At 41.2% G+C, this 22,096-nt stretch overlaps 2 protein-coding genes across 13 annotated transcripts in view; one reads left to right on the forward strand and one right to left on the reverse strand.

Moving 5' to 3' along the window:
* LOC125311386 (echinoderm microtubule-associated protein-like 6) overlaps window positions 1-5,710 on the forward strand; it is an 80,448-nt gene extending 74,738 nt beyond the window's left edge. For all 7 annotated transcript variants that reach the window (XM_048269373.1, XM_048269375.1, XM_048269374.1 and 4 more), the window contains 4 exons: window positions 1,134-1,237; window positions 2,121-2,274; window positions 2,597-2,697; window positions 3,679-5,710. In XM_048269373.1, the coding sequence (XP_048125330.1) occupies window positions 1,134-1,237; window positions 2,121-2,274; window positions 2,597-2,697; window positions 3,679-3,703 (384 nt within the window). In that variant the 3' untranslated portion in view covers window positions 3,704-5,710. The remainder of the gene's footprint in view (window positions 1-1,133; window positions 1,238-2,120; window positions 2,275-2,596; window positions 2,698-3,678) is intronic.
* Window positions 5,711-6,315: 605 nt separating this feature from the next.
* On the reverse strand, window positions 6,316-21,324 carry rtn4b (reticulon 4b). 6 transcript variants are annotated; one of them, XM_048270550.1, is made up of 10 exons: window positions 20,640-21,324; window positions 20,348-20,600; window positions 18,520-18,576; window positions 16,368-17,741; window positions 10,572-10,779; window positions 9,358-9,496; window positions 8,507-8,576; window positions 8,235-8,281; window positions 7,867-7,925; window positions 6,316-7,627 (listed from the first exon to the last, which is right to left on the reverse strand). In XM_048270550.1, the coding sequence occupies exons 1-10, from the start codon at window positions 21,120-21,122 to the stop codon at window positions 7,585-7,587; spliced, it is 2,733 nt and encodes a 910-aa protein (XP_048126507.1). In that variant the 5' UTR covers window positions 21,123-21,324; the 3' UTR covers window positions 6,316-7,584. The 6 variants fall into 6 exon arrangements, with proteins under 6 accessions (XP_048126507.1, XP_048126506.1, XP_048126508.1 ...); XM_048270549.1 differs by having other exon boundaries at window positions 20,348-21,324; XM_048270551.1 differs by lacking the exon at window positions 16,368-17,741 and having other exon boundaries at window positions 20,348-21,314.
* Window positions 21,325-22,096: the final 772 nt, after the last annotated feature.

A 22,096-nucleotide genomic window follows, 5' to 3' on the forward strand; every position in this document is an offset into this window, starting at 1 on the left:
GTGGAATTAATTAAAACAGTGAATATCATGTATCTAGCCTACACTCCTCAAGAACTATTGGCATTTAACATTCCTCTCTCTTGGTAGCTTTTATCTACTTATCAACTTAGAATTACATATGTCACTCATAGAAATGTTAGAATGAAATGGTTATGACTGAAAAATAGCAGGAGATTAACAAGTTTACTTTCAAATAAGCCTAATAGTCCCTTAATGTTAGTTAATATGATATAAATCTATCGCCCATGTCTACTCAGGCAATAGTTGCATTTTATGAGTAATAATTAAGGAAACATGTATTGAATGACCTAAAATAATCTTTGTATAAACAGTAAAAATCCAGCATAAAAATACAAGGAGAACTGGAACTATATTTAGTGGGATACATATATGGTAAGCCTCGGTTATTTATAGCCCACTTCCATCTAGCTCACAATAACCCCGACACAGAGTCCGGATTAGTCTTTCTGCAATGTATTTAACACACTCCCAAGAGAGGCATTCTTGCCAAAGGTTGGTATCCTGTGAGTGGTCGTGTCGTGGTTGTCGTGCTTTTCGGCCCTTTCTGTGTGGGAAGCGAATCAGGAGGGTGGTGTCTGATGTCAGCTGCATAGCGGAGCAGTGTGGAACAGAGGGTTTGGGGGTGACTCAGAGAGCCACATTTAACCCGTGTCCGCGCCCGGGGGCCTGGGTGGAAATAAGTATCCTTTTTACGGGTTGGGGGCAGAATGGTGCTGCTGAAGACTAATGAGGGGGAAGGACACAAGGAGCCAGGATCTTCTGTGTCTTCTGTGTTATGAGGAGTGTTATGGAGTCCGTTGTAACACTTGGGATAGTCTGATGATCAATGTTTGTAGAAACAGTTTCTGCTTAACTGACCATGACTGTTTCTACAGTCATTGATCAGACTATCCTAAGTGTTACGCTGGGCTACATGGTCAGTTAAGCAGAATCTGTTTTTTAAGTCATTGGTCTCAATGAAGTCGTTTTATTACAAACAAATTACAACAATAGTAAACACGTTTTTTGTTTGCTTGTTTTTTTTTTTTTAATGTTGTGTACAAATCCAGTGTCTTTGGGTTCAGTAAATGGTACATTTTGAGCAAATTCTGGTTGCTATCTCATGTCTGCAGGTGTCAACAGGAGCTTACAAGCGACAGGTGCACGAGGTGCCATCAGGGAAGATTGTGCAGGACCAGGCTGTCACCGACAGAATCACATGGGCCAGCTGGACCAGGTGCTGCCATCTGCAGTCCACACTGATAACTGATAACAGTGACACTTTTCTATGAGATAGACACTTTTCTAGACTTGCCCTATCTACAGAGCTTATTAGTTCTTAAAGGCACACTATGCAAGAGTTTCACCTTTATGAAGCCAATTTGATGGTAAACGAACTTGTAATAGGCAAATCGTTCACCTAGCGAGTCCCTACCGAGAAAACCTGCCATGCAACTTCCAAGAGTGGCGCCCTGCCAAAACTCGCGAGAATCTAAAACATTGCCTTGTCAGTAGATATAGCTCTTTGGAGATAGTTTTTGCCTGTTGTTAACCCTTAAAGGAGTACCGTCACACCGGTGTGACGGGAATGTTGAGAAATGAACGTTCTAAAGAATATCTGGGTTCATTGAATTCAACATAGAATTTTAGAACCTTCAATTGTTGCGGAACTTAGAACGTTCAAAAACCTACACCTTTAAGGGTTAATCCTTCACCTCCACTACAAAAGCATTTGCATTGTATACAGGGAAGTTTGCTATTTACAATAGCAGAGTAACATATAAATACATCGTGACTCTAGAGGGATCTCTAAACTCGCCAAAAATACCTAAACCTGCATAGTATACCTTTAACTACCATCATGTTGTTTTTGAGTATTTTGTGCAAGCGGTTTTACTTGCTAGAATAATGGTAGAATAAGCATTTGTGACAAGGGTGACTGATGAGTGGTATCTTTTTCATTACAGTAGACTACAATAGACCATAAATGAAATAGAGATAGGACACTATTTAACGTCTTCGCTCTGTTTGTAGATGTTGTCATGCTGTTATGCCCTGGAAACAAAATGTATGGTTTCTCTGGTTTCTCTCTCTCGCTCCCTCTCTCTCTCTCTGCACAGCATCCTCGGGGATGAAGTTCTGGGAATTTGGCCAAGAAATGCAGATAAGGCGGATGTCAACTGTGCCTGCGTCTCACATGCTGGCCTCAACATTGTCACTGGGGATGACTTCGGCCTGGTCAAGCTCTTCGATTTCCCATGCCCAGACAAATTTGTATGTTAAAGCAAGAGCTGATGCTGAACAGGGGATCTGGTGTTACTGTTTTGTAGTTTATACTGTACACAAGACGTCTCATTTGTTCTCTTTTCCTTCTCTCTCTCTTACCTCCCCTCTCTCTCATTTTTTTCTCTTTTTCTCTCTCTCCCTCTATCCATCTCTCACCTCCCCTCTCTCATTCTTTCTCTCTCTCCCTTTCTCTCTCTTCCTCTCACCTCCCCGGTCTCATTCTTTCTCTCTCTCATTCTTTCTCTATCATTCTCTCTCTCTCATTATCTCTTCCTCTCACCTCCCTGTATCATTCTCTCTCTCTCTGCAGGCCAAACACAAGCGCTACTTTGGTCACTCGGCTCACGTGACCAACATTCGTTTCTCCTACGACGATAAACACGTGATCAGCACTGGAGGCGACGACTGCAGGTACCAACCATAGAATGCATTAACTACAGTTTTCTGCTTACAGTAATTTCCTGTGTATTAGCCGCATTGTGTATAAACCGCAGGACAGTGTTTTATGCAAGTAAAAAAAAACAAAAAAAAAACATATAATACCATATTATCTGCCCCCAAGTATTAAACGCATAGCTGAAGAAATTTAGCAAAATCAATGTATAAACCGCGGCTAATAGTTGGAAAATTATGGTAAAGAAACTGGGATCCACTTGGTTTTCATTTACACCTTCTTTGCACAGCAGAAGTCATCTCTTGCAAATGTGCTCACCAATTTTCATTGGGTTCACACATTTCTCACACCCTTTTGCAAAACAGTTAACACAGATGTCATTCAAAGACCCCAAACTTTAATGGTTTCCCTGTGCTAATTCTCTCACAGGCGGTAGAGATTCCTTGCAATCATTCATTATTCATAAGATACCATGTCTGGCCTGTGTTGCTATTTGCAAGTATGGATCTAAGGCACATTTAGAGAAAGTACTGTGTTGCCTATTTGCTAAAGAAAACAGTACAAAAGGTGTTAACTCTAGGAATATTTCAATGAAAAATACATAAAATGACATTTGTCTTGTCTGGGTGCTTACTGTAGGTCTTACATGTCAATGACCGTTACATCTTGGGAGGAATTAATACAATTAATTTTTATTCAATACATTTAGTCTTTTCACAGTTTTTCTGATACCAGAAAAATTAGAAAGAAATGGCACAGCCATAGCAAAAATGAAGGCTGAAACTCTGTTAAAATCATACAGTGATTTGACTACAAGATGTGTTGTTTGAAGGCACAATTTGCTTTTACTTCATGTTTTAAATGTTTTGAGAGAGTAAGAGACTTTTGCAAGCAAAATGTGTAATTTTGGCCAGAGGGAGGAAAACACTGTAACATTCTGCGCAGTAGTTGTAGTAGTAGTTTATGAAATGACATGTGGAATTGTTATTCTCTTGCAGTGTGTTTGTATGGAAATGCCTGTGACACAGGCACCTCGTTCGTTTCCTAAACCTCAAGTGTCTGGCTTGACATGCTGCAAAAGAATCACCAACCTGACAGACGTGGAAGGAAGGTCAGGTGATGACAGGTTCTGAGTGGGGTAGTAGGGGTTGGTTCAGAGGTGCAATATTTTTTTGTTGTTGTTTGTGATTATTAAATTAAATTACAGATTGTTGAAGGATTCTACAAAATGCTCCATTTCCTATGGTGATTCAGTGGGGCATCCAGAGAAATAATGAGAAATATATGTTTACATAACCTGTTTTACATTAGGAATATTAAAGGGAAAGGGTTGCCATTACAGATGCTTGTTTTTTTTTTAATCAAAGCATTTATAATGTTAGTTTCATTGTTGTGCAAATATTTTTTTTCTTATCATGAAATGTAAGTGCCTTTATGAATATTTTCATTCTTTGTTTTCATAAATCAAGGTTTCTTGGTTTTGTAAACTTAAGGTGCTAAAGGGTCAGTTGATTCTCTTACAGTTTTTCACAATCCCCAAATACTACATTTCCTTAAATTGTGCATTATTTTTCCTATACTGTAAACATAAATCAAAACCAAAACAACTATGTGTACAAATAGCAAACTCTGATAACAGAATCATGGAAACAGACACACCTCACCCAAAACCACATTTCCTTCAAATTAAATAATTTTTTGCCTTCTAGTGACACACTCAAGTCATCACAATCACAAACACACGGCTCAAATCAGATTTGAAAATACCCCACAAAATCTGTTTCTGTAATGAAACAGGAGTTTTATGCATTTAGAATCACCACTAGAAATATGGACTTTTCTATTCTGCTGTAATCTCTGGTTATAACACACGAGTGCTGCTGGTGAATGAGTGAGAGAGAATGAAAGCATTAGGTTAATGGTAGGATTAAGACCTTGTGAACTTTTCTTTACGTCAAAGAAAGTGCGTCTTTGTGTGTTAAAAATTGTGAACAACTGTAATTGTAATCAATCTCTAGACAGCTATGCATTTGAAGCCCTACACTTGCAATCCCTAGTTAGTTATTCTCATGGAGCATGTGTCCAAACTTGAAATATCTGTGTTGGATATAGCTGACATTGTATTGTGTGGGCTTTAAAATGCATAAATCAAGTGAAGTGTTGCATACTCTGTATGTAGGAAGGTAATTGTTTTGGCTCCTGTCTTACTTGATTCAAAATTATGAGTGTGAAACAAAATGTTTTGATGGTTTTATAAAAACATTTAGATGCAGACTGAATTCACAGAATTCCTTGTATGATGTGCCCAAACCACACTCTATTGGTCCTGAAACGTGTGTAGGCATTCTACCATGCGGTAAACAAAAATGTCTAACGCTTCCTGAATAAGGGTTTGGTCCTTCAGAGAATCCTTTGGACAGTTTATTCTGGAATAAGCAGACAGTTGAGGGCACTTATAACACCAAAGTTGGCTATGCAGTCTTAATTCAGAAAAGGGGTTTCTTAACTGAATTCATAGGTCGCAACCAAAGGCAGGTTAACATACGAACTTCGAAGAGTAACGTTCTGATGTGACAAAAATGCATCTGTCCTTGTGGCAGTGTAGTGCTATGGAGTCCAGGTCTTAATTTATCATAGTCCACCTGTTCAATTCTCAGCGTTGCCTTTATGTCTTTAGCCAGTACATCTTTCTCACTGTAATGTTTAGCTCTAAGTGTGGCAGCAATATTATGTCAATATTGTTATGTGAGTCTGTATTGAATATGGATGTTCTGCATTTTTTTACTTGATCAGTTTGATTGGTGTTCAAAATTGTTTGTATCATACTGTACATTGACAGAAAATTGCTCTGTGCATGACTTTATTTTTAAACCGTACAGATGTGAAATGAATGAAGCTGGATTTCACTGAATGAATGACAATCATGGTTTTGCTTTTTATACCAAATCTCATGAAATCATGAATGTGTGATCTGTGTCTAAATGTGCTACATATGAACTTAATAAATAAGACCAGAATGTGGACAATGAACATTCATCTTGTTGGGTGGTTATTTGAATGTGCTCAAGACCCCCCAAAATACTGAGTTTGAGACTTCCAGAACAAATCAATGCAAGTCGCAAAGCCTAGCTGAAGACTATATTTTTTTAAAAGCAACCGTTATAATTTTAAAATTCATTTTGATGGTCACATATAGACATACAGTTGAAAACAGAAGTTTACATACCCTTAGCATACACATGCTAAAGTTGACTAAAAAGAGGACTTAAAAACAGATCTTACAAATAAAAATCTGTCTGCCTCTATAGGGAATTTAACATAGGGGTATGTACAGTATACTTATGAGCACCTGTATTTTAAGGAAAAACATTTATTTACAATACATTATTCTTTAACAGAGAAAATGAATGTCCGAAAAGGTTGGATTTTTCCTCATTTGTTTAATTAAGGCATTAAGATCAATTTCCAAAAGATTATTTTTTATTGTTTTAGTCAACTTTAGCATATGTATGCTAAGGGTATGTAAACTTCTGGTTTCAACTATATAGACAGAGAAGGACAAGTAAACAGTGCCCAGTGATTCACTGAACAGCCAAAAGCTCACCTGATCTAAAGAACACAGGCAGAAAAAAACATTCTTCTAGAAGCTTTATTGATACTTGTTTACAGTTCACAATGCATTCCACAGACAATTCTCATTAGAGTTCATAACAACTGTATGAAGAATCATTCACAATTAATAACGTTACTTGCATAACAAACAATGCTTGAAGTTTCCAAGTTAAATTATTCTGCAGCTTTAGATACTGGGTCCACAGAAAGACAGCATATATAGTTATTGTAAATTAAAGTCAATGTCTGTAAACGTGTTTCGTCTTGAGTTTAACTAGGTAGCTGCAATGAGGTGAAACGATGGCTTAGTCGATGCACTTTTTATCTCGCAAAGGTCTAAAAGGTTTCTAGAGATACTGAAGCATGAAGTGGTATGGAGCAGCTTGGTGTGGCTAGAGAAACACAAGAGCCACAATCAAGACCTAGAAGCTTTTGTGAACCTCTACAGTTGGTGTCACTGGGGCAGACATGACTCATCACTTTCGGATGTCAGTAGAAGACTGGAGACAACTTGCTGAAGTATTTGAGGTGGACTCAAGTTCCAGACAGTGACACAACAACTCAGGCTTGTCCCATGAAGCCCTAGCCAGCTCTTAACTGCATCATAGCATATACTGTAGCACAAATAGTCTGTCCTCACTTTGAGCTCAGCCATCAAAAGGATTAGGTAGGTTGACACATTTCAAACTCAGTTTGCCATTTAGTCATTTCCATTTTTTTTGCTAAATGGTTGTCTCCAGGTGTACAGCATAGTGCACATCTGACCCAGTAAGACCACTATACAGTCAATCAATAAAACAGTAAAATCACAATATCACTAAACCATACCAAAAAGTAATATATGGACAGATGCTTTTTGTCATCATGGTACCATTCAACCCTTCCTCTTAAAAAAGATGAAAAAAGTAATAACTTCCTAACCCGTGAAAGACACTACAAAAAAGAACCAGCTCACACACTTCAGGACAGTTTAAAGTGAAATACACTCCTTTTCAATGAGCAAGGACTCGATTTCATCAAACCAGTGTATCGTTTATTCATTGTTTTTCTTCCGATAAATAAGAAATTTGATGTAATTTCATTTACAAATGGCTACACTGACGAGCTAGTGATAAAAATAAAACGAGTGAATCCTGGTTTTTTATCATTATTATTTTCCACAGGTCATTGGGAATTTCTTTGCAGTGGAAAACACTTTTGAAAGAACAAGTGATGAGGAGGGCTTCAGATTCCCCCGTTCTTCGCCAGACCCTCACACAGTCTCAGAAGAGCTGACATCAGCTCTCCACACTTCACTCTGCCTTCTTCTTAAGACCAGGCACCTTTGCCTGGACCCTGGAACACCAGATACCACAAGGTCACATCAATACACTCACATACATACTTCTTTACAAAGAGGAACATAGATGGAGCACATGCATAATCAGTATTTGAATTCTCTCAGTGTTCTTTCTATATGATCCCTGAAATCAGCCACATGAATATAGCTCTAACTACTTGGAAAAGTGGACGGACACAATGCTTTTCACAGGTAAAAGTGGTTTTCAATATGGCGATAAAACAGGCATACTTACTTTCCAACAATGTCTTTAACCTGGTTGTTAACCATGGCCAAGTAATGATCAATTTGTGTCTGAAGAAACAGAATCAAAACGTATTACCACACTGATAACACAAGCAAAAACAGCACTAACATGTAGGCAATCAGTTGGTCTACAAGAAAGGTAATAAAGACTAATTATCAACGGACCAAAATACATTACATCATATTTTTCTTTACACAATGGACTGACAGGAAACCTTAGTGTCAGTTTGCAAGTGTGGGCACATGTTCATATTTGCATGCACTGTAGAGGGTACAGTATGAACCAAGAGAAATCCCTTTCATTTGAGATTCGCTCTGAGGTGGCTTAACTACAGACAATATCCTTTTTTGGCTTACCTGGTGCTTTTCATAGACAATTGGACAACTGAACACTGCAATCAAACCTGAAAGGAAGCAGCGAAGAAAATAAGACTATCACTCCATAAACATAAAATTATTCCCACAGTCAAAATATTAGCTTTGCATAAGGCTTGGGCAGACTATGAATTACATGTTACTGCCGGCAGTAGCAGTGGGAACTTCCAAGTAAAAATAATTCCACTGTTTGAACACCAGCCCTTTTAAGGCCTGCAACCACAGTAAAAATGCAGCTTTTAGACAGCACTTACCCAAGATGAGGAGGGTAAGTCCATTGAACAAGGCACCAATGTAGGTCAGAATCCACATAAACACAGCAAACTACAAAAGAAACAAACACAACATTAAATACTTCACATGAATCTGAATTAAATATTTAAAACCAACCATAACCATCAAATATCAAAGACATGTCCTGTGCAGGACAGGTCATTTTTGTTAATTTTTTATATATATTTTTTTAGTTACACACGTGGCATCACGTTCAGGAACCACTGAAAATAATATTCCTCACAGTATTCCTTACAAGACCAGCCAATGTCCACACACCTTGGCACAGGAGCCTCTGCCATTGGCTCTTCTATTCCTACCAGAGGGTGCTTTGGCCTGGTGACAGACCCTTGCCTACTGCCTGCAGGGGCCCAATCCGGAGACAGTGTTTGGCTCTGTGCTGGAGGTGTTGATAGGTATGTGACCTGAGCAGCTGTGCCTTTCTATAAGGCCAAACCCCACTCATCACGTGCTCCTCGCACGGCTTTACATTGGAGGCACAGGAGTACCCTCCAGGGAAAAAAAACTTCTCAACACACAGACACTTCTTAAAGGTCTCAAGTCTCAAGTCCAAACAGAGAGAGACATGTATATAGAAAACAAGGTCAGATTTATCCTGGAATAATACAATTTGTGATATAAAACTCACTTTCAGCTTGCATTACAAAAGTCACTCTTCTAGGCAAAGAGAAAAATGAACGAAATGTCAACCCCCTCCTTGCTTACTCACCATACTCACCACTAAATCCTGCTAAAATCCTGGCTTTTGATAACAGGTGTAAGATCTCAGTAACTTCATCAACAGGGACACACTGTACATGACGAGGCTCACCTTAAGTGAATCCACCAGGTCTTCAACCAGAAATAGTCGTCGCAGTTCAATGATGATGGAATTGATGCGGGCCAAAGCCACATCGCTGTACTTGTGAGCCATCTCCTCAGACAATGCCAATTCCTTATCCAGGTACAGTCTGCCAAACAAAACAGGGCTTTTAGCCAGGGGATTATAATGTGCAAAGCCCTATAACCGCGACATGGCAGTCTCTGCTTTTAATGGGCGGACCATTTCGCTGGTCCCACAAATGATAATCAAATGAGAATTAAATTCGAACTCTTATTTGTGGTTGTTCGTGTGTTGGTTTCTTTGCATTACACATACCAAGTCCTAGATGGACATTTATGCCATGATCAGTTGGAGCCTTAAAAAAGGGGATTTGTAGTGATTTCCATAAAACCGGTTTCACATCCCTCTGCAGTGCCTGGATTACATATATGTCACATATATAGTTACATATATTAACAAAAGCAGACTTGCTTACACAAAATCTTTGATCAAATTGTAGTTGGGCTGGTCTGTTCATGGGAAGATTTTCTTTTCTTTTTCATTGATTCCCTGAGAAAACTCCTTTAAGAGGGACTAAACGGCTTAGTCATGACTGAGCACCAATCACTTTCCCTCCAGGCTAAACCCAGCTAATTTGATCTTAATGACCAGCCAGGCCAGCAACAAGGCAAAGTGAGGCTCAGCACAATTGCCAGGAAATGGATAAGCCATCAGGCTAGCTTGGTGTTTCCTTTGGCAACAGAGTTCAATACATACAACACCACAACAACAAATTCCTGCTGAAAGCTCGGACCAAAACCATATAGAAAATCAGAGCATGAATGTCTACATGCTTGTGGTCACCAAGTGCTACTGCAAAACAAAGGCCCAATCAGACAAAAAGGGACTGGCAGCTGGTAGCCACGGGAGACCATGGAATGTTCATGAAATTCAGTGACACTTGTACAGCCATAATAACCACTGTCTCACAACAACATTCCGGCAAAGTTAAACTAATCTCAACTTTTGATGCAACAAGTGATAGTTGAAAAGCTAATCTGAGTGTGACTGCCACTTACATTTATTCATTTAGCAGATGTTAACTAGCATAACATTCAAGCTACAGTGCTGAGACGACCTTAGGGAGGAATCAATGCACCAATCAATCCTATTACTAGAGAAGGAGAGTGCAGACATTATAAGTACAGTCAAAGTGTACTTACTTGAATGGGTGCCCCTCGTCGGATTTCTGGATGGCCTGGAGGATGCCCTTGTATATCCTGAAGGTGATGGTGACCGAAAGGAGGGCCAGGGCCACGTAAGAGAGAACGCTGATGATGCTGCACATAGTCAGGGAGAACAGAAGCAGCAGGTTCGCCCCAAACACCACGCCCGTGGTCTTGACATCGCGCCAGTACAGGAGGTCCACCACTGAAGGCCAGAGGAGGAGGAGGAAGAGGTCAGTCAGATGTGTGTGAAAGTGCAACATGAGGCCTCTGCACCAAAGTCACAGTAAAGAGCACAGGCTTTTACTGTGTGGCCCCTCAGAAAACACTGAGAAATGAATTTAATGCATCAAAATAACATTCAAACTCAAAATTTACATCCAAAAGAGAGCCTTGGAACTAAGGTTGTGCTGATGGAATGAATGGAATGTAAAAAGGTGGGAAAAATTGGAAGACACACAAAAAAAAAAAAAAAAAAACACACATCATATCATTTTGCCAATCTGAGTAAAACAAAATATATGAAAGATAAATAAATAAATAAATAAATAAAGTCACTATGAATTTGTCCCTTAATCAAGCCAAGTCATTGCCTAGGTGAACCCAGACGAATCAGTGAGCACATTTCACTTTACTCTGTAGACCTGTCTGGTGATCCTTCTATTCCAGCCCATTTCTGAATCACCAAAAACGAATTAACCAATCACAGAAAAGGATGGGTGGCAGAGGAGACAGGGGAGGGTAGGTAGCGCTGATGGCACCGTTTTAAATGACACCGATCTGCATTTTCTTTGAACCAGAGTAAACAACTGCATGTAAAACCTTCAGAAAGGATTCGGTAGGAGTATAATGTACCAATGTAAGTACAATTTCACCATTGGTTACAGTCAGCTAAACTGGTGTGGTCACTGGTCAGGGCCTTGTTGACACCTGACCAGATATTACAAATGTCTGAGCCACCGGGGTAACCCATCTACACAACAAAACTAGGTTACTAGATCATTTGTGTCTAATAAAGTTCTTGTCCTATGAGAAATTCCACTAGTTGTACACTACGACTACAGCTCAGCACTTGTCACAACAGTCAAAGGTAATCCTTGATGTCCTAGTCAGCTGACAGCCAAGACACGGAGCTTGAATAGCACGCACTGAAGTGTACACTACCAGAATAGAACACAGACCCGGAGGGTTAATCCCTACAATACTCGATTTCAGCCTGCGCAGTCATAAACTCGTGCAAAGCGCACACACCGATTAGCGGCTTTTTAGATAGCCTACAGTTACTTTGAGCAAAGTGACGAGGTGGGCTTGGTTTTACAGACAGTTAGGGGCTAGGGATCCCCCATGTTCGAGTTTCAGTGCCAATTCCTGACCGGTCAGTCTAGAATTAGATTAGAGACATTCCGACTGCTGAACCTGGTCGTTTAAAAATATTATGGCATGTTCAAAATTGGTGCGTGTTCAGAATTCCCTTCAGCTGCAATGAAACAGCTTTCTAAACTAAAAAAAACATAGCTCAAAGAGGGAATTGATATACAGGCATTAACCCCATTTATCCAGTTCGCGGATGGTCCAGCAGAACCTGTCTCACGGCCATAACGTAGTTGTGAGAGACCCGGACACCCAACTCCTGATACGTTTCAGAATTGAACGCAATAGAACTTCTAATTGATTTACCATGCCAGTTCTATACAAATGACTCAAGCCCATAAACGCCTCTACCCAAGCTTCACATTGAGGCACATTTTCTCCATATATAGACGGCTAACATACGCGCTCATGACCACGTCGCAATGCATGCCTTTCGGTTGCAGTGTCCTTGTAGACTTTGGTCTCTCCGGTATTTTGAATAATGTATGCATTAGCATTCAATAACTGACTACGGCTATTTGGTCATTCCGAACGTGTCTGTAACTACATAAGGTAAGCATGAACCATCATCTGGAGGATCTAAAAATAGCCCACACATTGTGAAGCGTTCTGATCTCATCCTAATACACGTTCGTTCAAACTAGCCATCCTCCAGCGAACATTTATCTTTATAATGACGCAAACGATACGACTGGCAGTAAATATGGCAGGCGAAATCCACAATTGACATCACTGGCTCAGTCCACCGATCATATTAGCAAAGTCCATGCAGCTACACTGTAGTAGACAGCTAACGGTGCTACATTCGGACGGGCGTTAATCGCACCACTAAATAAACACTATGTTAATCATCACCAATCACCCAATTCCACATTTTTAACTGAAAATAGAATAACAAAATACCACACTTCGAAAGAGAAAACACGAATTTGCTAGCCTGCACAGATAAACCAGGGATAATGACAGAACTAACCCCGCTTGGCATCCATCTTGCGCCTCCGAGCATGCACCAGCACTCTCTGTGCTACTCAGCTAAGCAAGCGGGAGAGGGAGGCACTTCCTGCTGGATGGCTTGTGGTCCTGACAGTGTAGCTAACAGGCACGTTATGGTGATACAGATTGTAGGCCTGTGTGCCTTCTTATTTACACGTTTTCCTATTACACATCTAAATTAATTATCAGCTAGTCATGTATGTGATGGAGATAGGCTACATGTGGTCACAAGCAGCATTCAAATCAGATAATTGTATGTGACTGAACATTCGATCATCGATTTAATTGCCTCTATAAAAGATAGACTAGGCCTACATAATTGGTTATACAACAGAAGATGGAGAAGGTCACACCAGAATTGTGCATATGCCCCATCAGATCCCCCTTACAATGAAACACTGCACCAACATCTAAACCTGTCAAATATGGAAATCATGCAGGCTTAATATTACTGAATGAAAAGGTATCCCTCTGTTCTGAAGACTATGTGGCAAACATGAAAATGCATAGTCATGTCGTTATGCTGGGTCAGAGGTTTCTTGGACAGAAACTGTAAAAGTTGTGCAGTCAAGCCACGTGTCATCCTGACAGGCCGATTGGCCAGTTCCAGATGGTCCTGCTGACTGCCTACCTGATGTCACAAGAGTTCTCACAATCATTCTCAAACTTGTGAAAAGCAAACATGAGATGTGTCTCCCATGGAATATCGAACAGTGATAACTCACAGAACTTCCACACACACACATTCTTTGTTTTATAACACGGTGACACAGAGTGTGTCATACACCATATACTGGGAGTGTAACATTTTACAGTCCAAGTGATGTGATGCCTTGATGGCTGACCCTTCACATAATGCCCTTTCTGTTTCAGTGTTGTAATTGAGACACTACCAAATGTTGTAACAGGGGACTGGGTCATAACTCATGAAGATCAGAAGACTCAGAAGGACAAACTATGTTAATTTAAGCAAAGCGTTTCATCGGTACAATCTAAAAACAAGCCAACGATGGATAATAAAACTTTAAAAACAGCTGCCCTGAACCACACTAAAGTTTAGAGCATCACCGTCAATTCAGGCAGTGGCTGAACTGGATACCCTAGCCTACCCAAAAGGAGTGTCATTTTAAAGCGTCATCACAAAGGATTCCACTGCTTCATCAGTACCTCTGCTACAAATTCAATGAATAGGGAACATCAGTTTCACAAATGACTGCACCAGAGCACCTTTGTACAGACTTCTATGACCAGGCCATTGCTGAATGAGGTCCAAAGGTTCCCTGCCTGGGAGGCACAGCAGTAAACAGTACTGACAGCAAAAAATATGTTACTGTTCAATTCCAAACTCAAAATGACATCTGGACTACAAAATCTACACAGCAGTTACACACCCCACGATTACTTGTTTGATTAAACTGTCAAATAATCATCATCATCATCATCATCATCATCATCATCAGGCTATTCTAAGATCTTTGCGAAAACATATCAGCCTCTCAATATCAAAAACAGCAACCAAGCCAAGGGATCAGCTTCAAACAGTTCTCACTATTAGCACAATTCCACCATAGAGACAAAGGCTAATATGACTGTACCCCTTTTCCAGTTAGATCCATGCTGGCTGTCCGTATTCTCCATGTTTTCCATCTGGAAAGACGACCCGCAGGGATCAGTTGGGCATCCCAGGCAGCGTGTGGAGCACTTGGCTGCAGCAGCAGCGGGTGGGGCACAGGGAACAAGGAGGAGGAGGAGGAGGAGGGAATGAAGGCTCCCACAAGTGAGTCGATTGCAGCGCTCCCTCCCTTTTGCTCTCTCTCTCTCTCTCGCTCCCTCAGGCTGCAGGGCTGAGGTCAGCTGACTGTCTGCTGGCTCGGCGAGCGACTAACGCACTGACGCAGCGACTATAAACTTCCCCACTGCCAACCTCTCCCTCCACAGCACACACACACACCATCTCTCTGTCTCTCTACCCCACTACAGTCACACACAAACAGTGTATAGACCTCCCCATTGTCACCCTCTCCTTCCTCCTCACGCTCCTCTCAAACACAGAATGGAATCTTTCTTTCTGGAGTTCTGTGAACTGATTTTCTATTAATAATGGAGAGTAAGCAAATACTCTGGTTGAAGTTCTATTCACTGATGCCATACAGACACTATGGAACGCATCTCATAAGAGCTTATACGATAGCTTGCGTAACTGCTCTTTCCTTAAAGGATTCGATCTCCACGTTATTCGTCTACCTGCAGTTCTCAACACATTCACACATGCTACAAGTCAGCACTACTTCCCCCAGTGCAGAGGCAGAGGGGTATACAGTACCACTAGGGGGCCTTTCCACTAAATATGCCTAGTCAGTATCTGTGCTTTAAAAAAAGTGTATTGAATCTGCGCTTCAAAAAATTGAGACTGAACGCCCACATGTAGACAGTGGAAATAAAAACCACAGAGTGGAGTCAAAGTCTTACAACAGCATATCGGGTTTGGTGCCATTTGAAATAAATGGCAGTACAAGGATCACATTTTGGGGATGGGCTGAAATGAGATAGATACTATTCTTGCTGAAAGGACTAGTATTGCCAAACACGCTGAGCCTGAGCCTTTATCACAAACAATACACTGACTATATATCTTCAGTCAAATAGATAAGGCAATCTCACTGATAGGTTCAGTCAGTGTTGCAATGCAGGACAGAAAATTCCAGATGGCAATTACATTCGACTCCCCATGGAGCCATTACCACACTTAAGTGTAGATTCTTCAACATGATATCTGGTATATTGCTACTGATAACGAAAACAGTGAATGAAAATGATAAACCGCTCTGTACAAGACACTGCAAATGTCTTAGACAGACCCATAAAAAAATAACTGCAGAACCATGCAAAAAGTGATGTCTTACCAAGTGTTATAATCTTGAATTAAAACATCTAGAAAAAATCTAGTGGATACTTACTTTGAGCTTTCACATGAGATTATTTGACTTAATAGGTCAAAATCTTGAATGTGCAATAAAAAAAAACATATGCAGATCAAATAAACAAGAACAGATAATTAAATTAAATGTATGTGGCTTTGTGTCTAGCAAGACTGCAACATTTGCAGATCTTTCAACATAAACTGTTGACTCTAAAAAACAAAATGAGATAAGGACATGAAATAATGGCTACTAAATAAAAGTTTACGATGATGGAGAAAAATATGCCATTTAAGTTAGGGTCATGCATATGCATTTGCATGCACACACACACACACACGCTCACACAAATTCAGTGTTGATGACTGCATAGTGGTGACTGTTACATGCATAGAACATAAAGCAGAAAATGTGAAGAACAGAATGGGACAAAAGATGGATGGAGTTTGGAGAGGGGTGAACTGAGTCTTCAGGGGGGGATGAAATGCTTTACAAAGGCCCATGGAGTTACCTGATCCAACATTAAGGTTTGGCATCTTCACACTGGTCTTCTCAGCAGTTGTCTTTGCTGGGCCTGTGTAGGACTGAGAGGGAGGGGCTTGGAAGAGGGACTCCTCGACATCTGCTAGTTCGAGGCCAGCCTTGCTCCTCTGAGGAGAAGACTTTCCTGGCTCTGTGAGAAGAAGGTATGAGCTCTGATTGGCTGACATTTCCTGGGATGTTGAGGATACCCCAGTCACGTGGTCTTCTTGCTTAAAATGTGAGGTTGGTTCTTCGTCCATAGTGAACTCGGATGTCTTTGAGAACTTTGTGGAATCCAGCGTTTCCAAAAACTCATCAATTGCTCCCCGGGGTGGTCTTTCGACAAACTCAAACTCTTCAGAGGAGACTTCCTGCTCAGATACTTCTTCCGCTGCCTCAACTACCTCTTTATCCTCAGGCACCACCTTGTCACTCTCTACCTGGAAGATTGCTGGGTTTTTAGCCATCGCTTCCAAAACTGGGGACAAAGAATCTGCTGAGGGACTTTCAGAGTCGGAATCTTCTCGAGCTTTCCCACTAGGGAAGTTTAGACACTCAAACTTGTCTGCTACCTTAGCAGACACCAGGTTGGATGGGTTCCAATCTTTATACTCATCTTGTGGGGGCTCAATGTCATGAGTGTCCTTGGTCTCCTTGACAAGGTCAAAGGCACCAAAGCTCTGCTCAGTGACTTTCTCCTCTTCAGGGGAATTCGCTTTCGCTTTGGCTTCTGTTTCTTCAGCCATTTCCTTCAAGAGTGAGATCTTGGAGTCAAAAGTGAAAGGATTGTTGGCAGACAAAGATATGGGGATGTTTGGTGATTCAGTCCCTCGTCTGTGGACCGGGCTGAGGTCTGGACTCCCTTCAGAGGAGCCAGAGTCAATCTTGTCTGGGTTCAGAGGTGAGGACTTCAAAATGTCGGGCAGAACTGGGGGCAAGCCAGGTTGTTCGTCCTCTGCGGTAGCTGTTGAGAACTGTAGCGAAGAACTGAAAGGTTGCATGGCCGGCTCTGGTGCCGTCGGAACCGGATCATAGGTTTTCTCTATATCCTGAAATGGAGAGCTATCTTGCATTTCTCCATCATGTGCGTATTGAACTAAATCCGGTGTCGGACTCTCAGACATTTGGGCTGCTCTGCCTCCAACTGGGTCGTCTTCAAAATGACTAAGCCCAGTGCTCATGCCATCCCCTAGGTTAATGCCTTGAAACGGGTTCTTCTGCATCTCATAGGGAAGGTCATCGTCTGATCCTCCCAGCAGGTCGTGATCGTACCCAGAGCGCCCAGACATCATGTCCTTGTTGTCGGAATCCATTGAAACCTTGGCACTATCCTGTGAAGCTAGTAATGAAGAACTCCAGTTCTCTGTTGGATTAGAGGCATTTAAAACATAGATCAAATAGTTCAGGAGGGGGGTAAACTGGATTGGACAGGGGTATTGGGAATGGAGGGGATCCACTGGAGGCACCAAGGCCAACAGTCATCTTAGGTGTCCTAGGGATCATATTTTAAACCTCAGAAACTGAGCCCTAACTGCAGTGCTCTGCCTGCATTTCATTCAGAGTTGTCTGATTATAATCACAATCAGGCTCAGTGTTGCTAATGTGCCTGGAGTGATTTAAAATTATCTTCTGAGAGGTGAGAACAGTTAGTGAAGGAAAGACCAAAAGTGGATATTAAGGTAGACATACCACTTGGTCTTTTGTATGTGTGTGTGTGTGTGTGTGTGTGTGTGTAAACACCTCATTGATTAATATAGACATACTCCACACTCAAATGCATTTAGCATCATGCCTATATGCCTTCACAGAGGCAGAGGAGGTGTTTCCCATCAGAGTAGGTTAAAGACAAAGTTCTGACAGGTCATCCTTTCACTCTGTATCAAAATATAAGCTTATCTGGAAAGCTAACAAAGCCACGTGAAGTGCATGCTATTACTGCATTGTATTTACTATTTCATCAGACACTTTGCTCTCGTATAAGTTTTCAAAATGCAAGACAAAACTCACATTTTTCTCTGACAAGAAATCGTGCACAACAGATTCAAATGCATTAGTTAGATCCGCATAGATTATCAGAGGACTGACAAAACAACAAAAAGTGGTGAAATATAGTCAAGTCAGAAAGCAAAGAGGGAACTTGCCTCCAGGGAATTGCATCAGAATCTGAGATGGAGCAAAGGCAGGAAGAGCAGGTTCATCTGAAAGGAAAAAAACAAACAATGCCGACAGCAGCAAGGGACAGATAATCAGAAAGAGAACAGTGTGGAAAGAGGTAGATGAGATTAGGAAATACAGGAACACGATTTCAGCATTTACAGTCCTCCACTGTAACCAAGCAAGAGCAGATGGAATGGGATTGGGAGCCCTTGCTCAAAGTAAAGTGGAAAAACTCAAGAGGAGAAATATGTTAAGGTGAACAGTTTCAGCATAGAGGTCATCAGTGTAAAGCAACCAGTAAAGTAAAGTGCAACATTTTCTAAGTCATCTTCAATCTTACATTTTATGTTCTTATTCTACAGTCGATTTTATGACCATGGGCATTAATCAGTCATGCTACCCTAGGAAATGTAGAATTCATGTCATTACAACTACTATTTTTTTTTTTATTATTATTATTATTTTTCAACTGGTAAAGCCTACAGTTGTAGGCCACAAGCCATTATTTTTCTTTGGGCAATGAGCTCATCATGGGGCTCCATTGACCACACCCTCTCAATCTGTTGTCCCACAAAATACACCTCGGCCTAGGAGGTTAGCTACAGCTGACACAGCCTTCGGAGGACTTGCATTGTTAGCCAATATCGGTCTGTTAGATTCACTTGTCATCATCAACCCCGCCCTCAATTAGACATCGTGATTTCACCTTGCATAAAGTTATTAATGGAACATGACCGGACATCTCACTCGGTTATACTGTACCCAAACTAGATCAAATTTAGTGAAAACCACAAAAGTAAAATAATGTAACAGATCTAGGCTAAATCATCAACACCACTATCAATTAACATTACAGACCAAGCCTCACAAATTCAGCAGTGCTTAACAAACAAAAACGCTAGATCCAAGTAAGATCCAATCCACTATCCGTCTAAAGGGTTATGAAACAACAACGTTGGTATTTAAATTGTATATTACAATGTATATCTCAAGTTCGGACGTGAAGTAGTATTTCACTTTCCCATGTAATGTCTTTGTTTCAGCATCGAATGGCTAACTTGGCTAGCCTGCTATAAGGAGGAGACCAAATATCAAGTCGAGACATAATGTTAGAACAAACATTTCACACATCCCACGTACATACAAAATCTGATTTTGTGTTTATGATTTAATTAGAAGTTCAGTTATAGACACTGTAACGTTTTAACTGCCTGTGTGACAAATGCAGACAGATTTAGCACAGCCAAGCACTCATGCTACGCCTATGCTTTGCTATGGCTATTTCATCCGCGCATTGACGCCTCCTGATGTTGGCAAATGAAAACAGGTGGGCCGCATCATCATTTTCATGCCTTGAGCTCATGGCAAGTCATCATGAGCACCAGTAACTGAGTAATAACCCCAAGAATAATACTTTCCGTATAAATTCAGGAGAAAAGGAGTTCGATTATAGACTAAACACATGTTTGCGGCAATGTAGGCTATGTTATAACGCTAGGCTTGCCATGTCTGATCAGCCGGGACAGTGCTCTGCTAGCAAGCTAAGTAGTTCTAACGTTAGCAGCATCATACATCAATAAATATTTGCTGCCATTGAAAAATGTAATTCATAATGGCATGTGATGTTATTTAGAATAGTCAAAGTACAACAAAATAGCCAAAAACGTAAATAGAAGTGCCAACATTTGGTTGTGAATTTAAGAGAAAAGACATGATGTTACCACATTGACACGAACATTAGCTAACATCGGGTACCCCATCATTTTCGGCCATAAAAGGAACAATTTTGCAGTATCATATTGGAATACTTACAGGATGGTGCCGTGGGTGCAGGCAATACCTCTTCGACTGGTGCTTCCACTTTAGTGGGTTCGGGTACAGGAATTGGCTCTTCTACTTTAGGGGGTTCAACAACAATGGGTTCTTCGACTGGAGCTGCCACTTTAGGTGGTTCCTCTGCTATAATAACAGGTTCTTCAACTACGACTGGTGCGGGTTCAGGCGGTGCGGATACTACCACTGGTTCTTCAACCACTGGTGCGGGTTCAGGCGGTGCGGATACTACGGGTTCAGGCGGTGCGGATACTACCACTGGTTCTTCTACCACTGGTTCTTGAACCACTGGTGCTGCCACTGGCGCTTCCACTTCAGGCTCTTGCGTATGGTTTTCCTCTACTTTATGCGTTGTTTCCTCGGGTGCCTTTTCCTCTGTTTTAGGGACGGGTTCAGCTGCTGCAATCTCCTCCGTGTGTGCTGGCGCTGTTGGGGCTGCTTTTTCAGTCACCGCCTCCTTTGTCAGTTGCTCCGTGGCATCCTCTGTGGTGCTCGTCACTGAATCTGCCGCCGGCGCCTGCGGCGCTGTTTCTGGTGGCACTTCGGGTGCTGAAGGGATAGAGGAGAGGTCCGTAATCTCCATCGGTGGTTCCTGTGGAGTGTCTATAGGCTCCTCAGCCATGTCTGAAATTTCTTTCTCGACAACTTTTGCCTCTGCTTCGTTGACGGGTTCTTTTACATCTCCCATTCCCTGACTCACCTCAACTTTTGGTTCTTCGTTGGGGGTTGTTGAGGAAACTTCAGTGTCTGCCATCTCTAAAACGTGGAAGTAATTTACCCACTCCTGAGTAGATGGCTACTGCTCCTAATCCTAGAGAGCAGGAAAATAACTTCTCTTTTTGAAGGTCTCCACAGCCTTGTAATCCCAACAAAAAGAGAAGTGCGCCACGAGCACCTTCCACCACGGAGCAGCTGAAAGCTAGCCGCTCAGGAATCGAGTTCGAAGCTAATACTGCAGAATATTGAAATACAAGCAAGAATTGAACAACCAATTACTGACCAATAACAGTGAGTGATACCATCTGTGACCAATACATTTGAGGAAAGAGTGACTTGTCACCGCCCATGGTAAAGGGGGGTTAGCACACCCCGTCCCCTCCCATTTCTCAAACCCTTGGTTCTGAAGTTAATATGGGTGAGTCTGAAAGTGGTGGACAGAATGACATAACTTTATGTAGCAGGAGGCGAAGTTGATTTTGTAGACCGCTCCTGTTACATAATAACGTAGCCTACTGTACTCGTCACGCAGGGTGACAGGTAGGAGATTATATACAGGGAAAACGACATAGGGATGAGACTAGCTTAGTTCACGTCGTCAATCTCAATCATTAACTCATTTTGTTTACGCGGCATGAAAGGATGGCTTGTGAGAAAGTTACAAAATTGACAATCAGTCAGATATGACTTCATTCTTAATTGTTTAGGCATATCCTAGCACAAATAGACTAGGATTTGCTTTAAGCAGAAACCTCTTCCCAAAGGCTACATGTAGCTATACCTCCCATGCACATTTCCATAGTTTGGCATGTGGTCGCCATAGAGCTGTATGCTATACATAGACAGCTCTAAAAATAAATGTAAATGTATCTGCCTTACATGTACTATGACTGTTTCAAAGGTCACATGTTTTTTTTTCAAAAATGAGAACATGTCAGGTAATCTTTTGCTTTTATAGAAATGCAAGGATTTGTATTGAATAAAGCAAATAGTGAGTAGACCTAGTTTGTA

This window comes from Alosa alosa, chromosome 18, assembly GCF_017589495.1.
Source record: "Alosa alosa isolate M-15738 ecotype Scorff River chromosome 18, AALO_Geno_1.1, whole genome shotgun sequence".
In the NCBI taxonomy this organism is placed as follows: domain Eukaryota; kingdom Metazoa; phylum Chordata; class Actinopteri; order Clupeiformes; family Clupeidae; genus Alosa; species Alosa alosa.

Bases quoted from the DNA above. Each gene is read 5' to 3' on its own strand.
- rtn4b (XM_048270549.1), bottom strand. From the start codon at position 21,122: ATGGCAGACACTGAAGTTTCCTCAACAACCCCCAACGAAGAACCAAAA. The intron at 9,497-10,571 runs GTAAGTACACTT...TTTGTTTGGCAG, and splicing joins GACGAGGGGCACCCATTCAA to ACTGTACCTGGATAAGGAAT. The intron at 8,577-9,357 runs GTGAGCCTCGTC...TTTCTTTTGTAG, and splicing joins ACCTGGTGGATTCACTTAAG to TTTGCTGTGTTTATGTGGAT.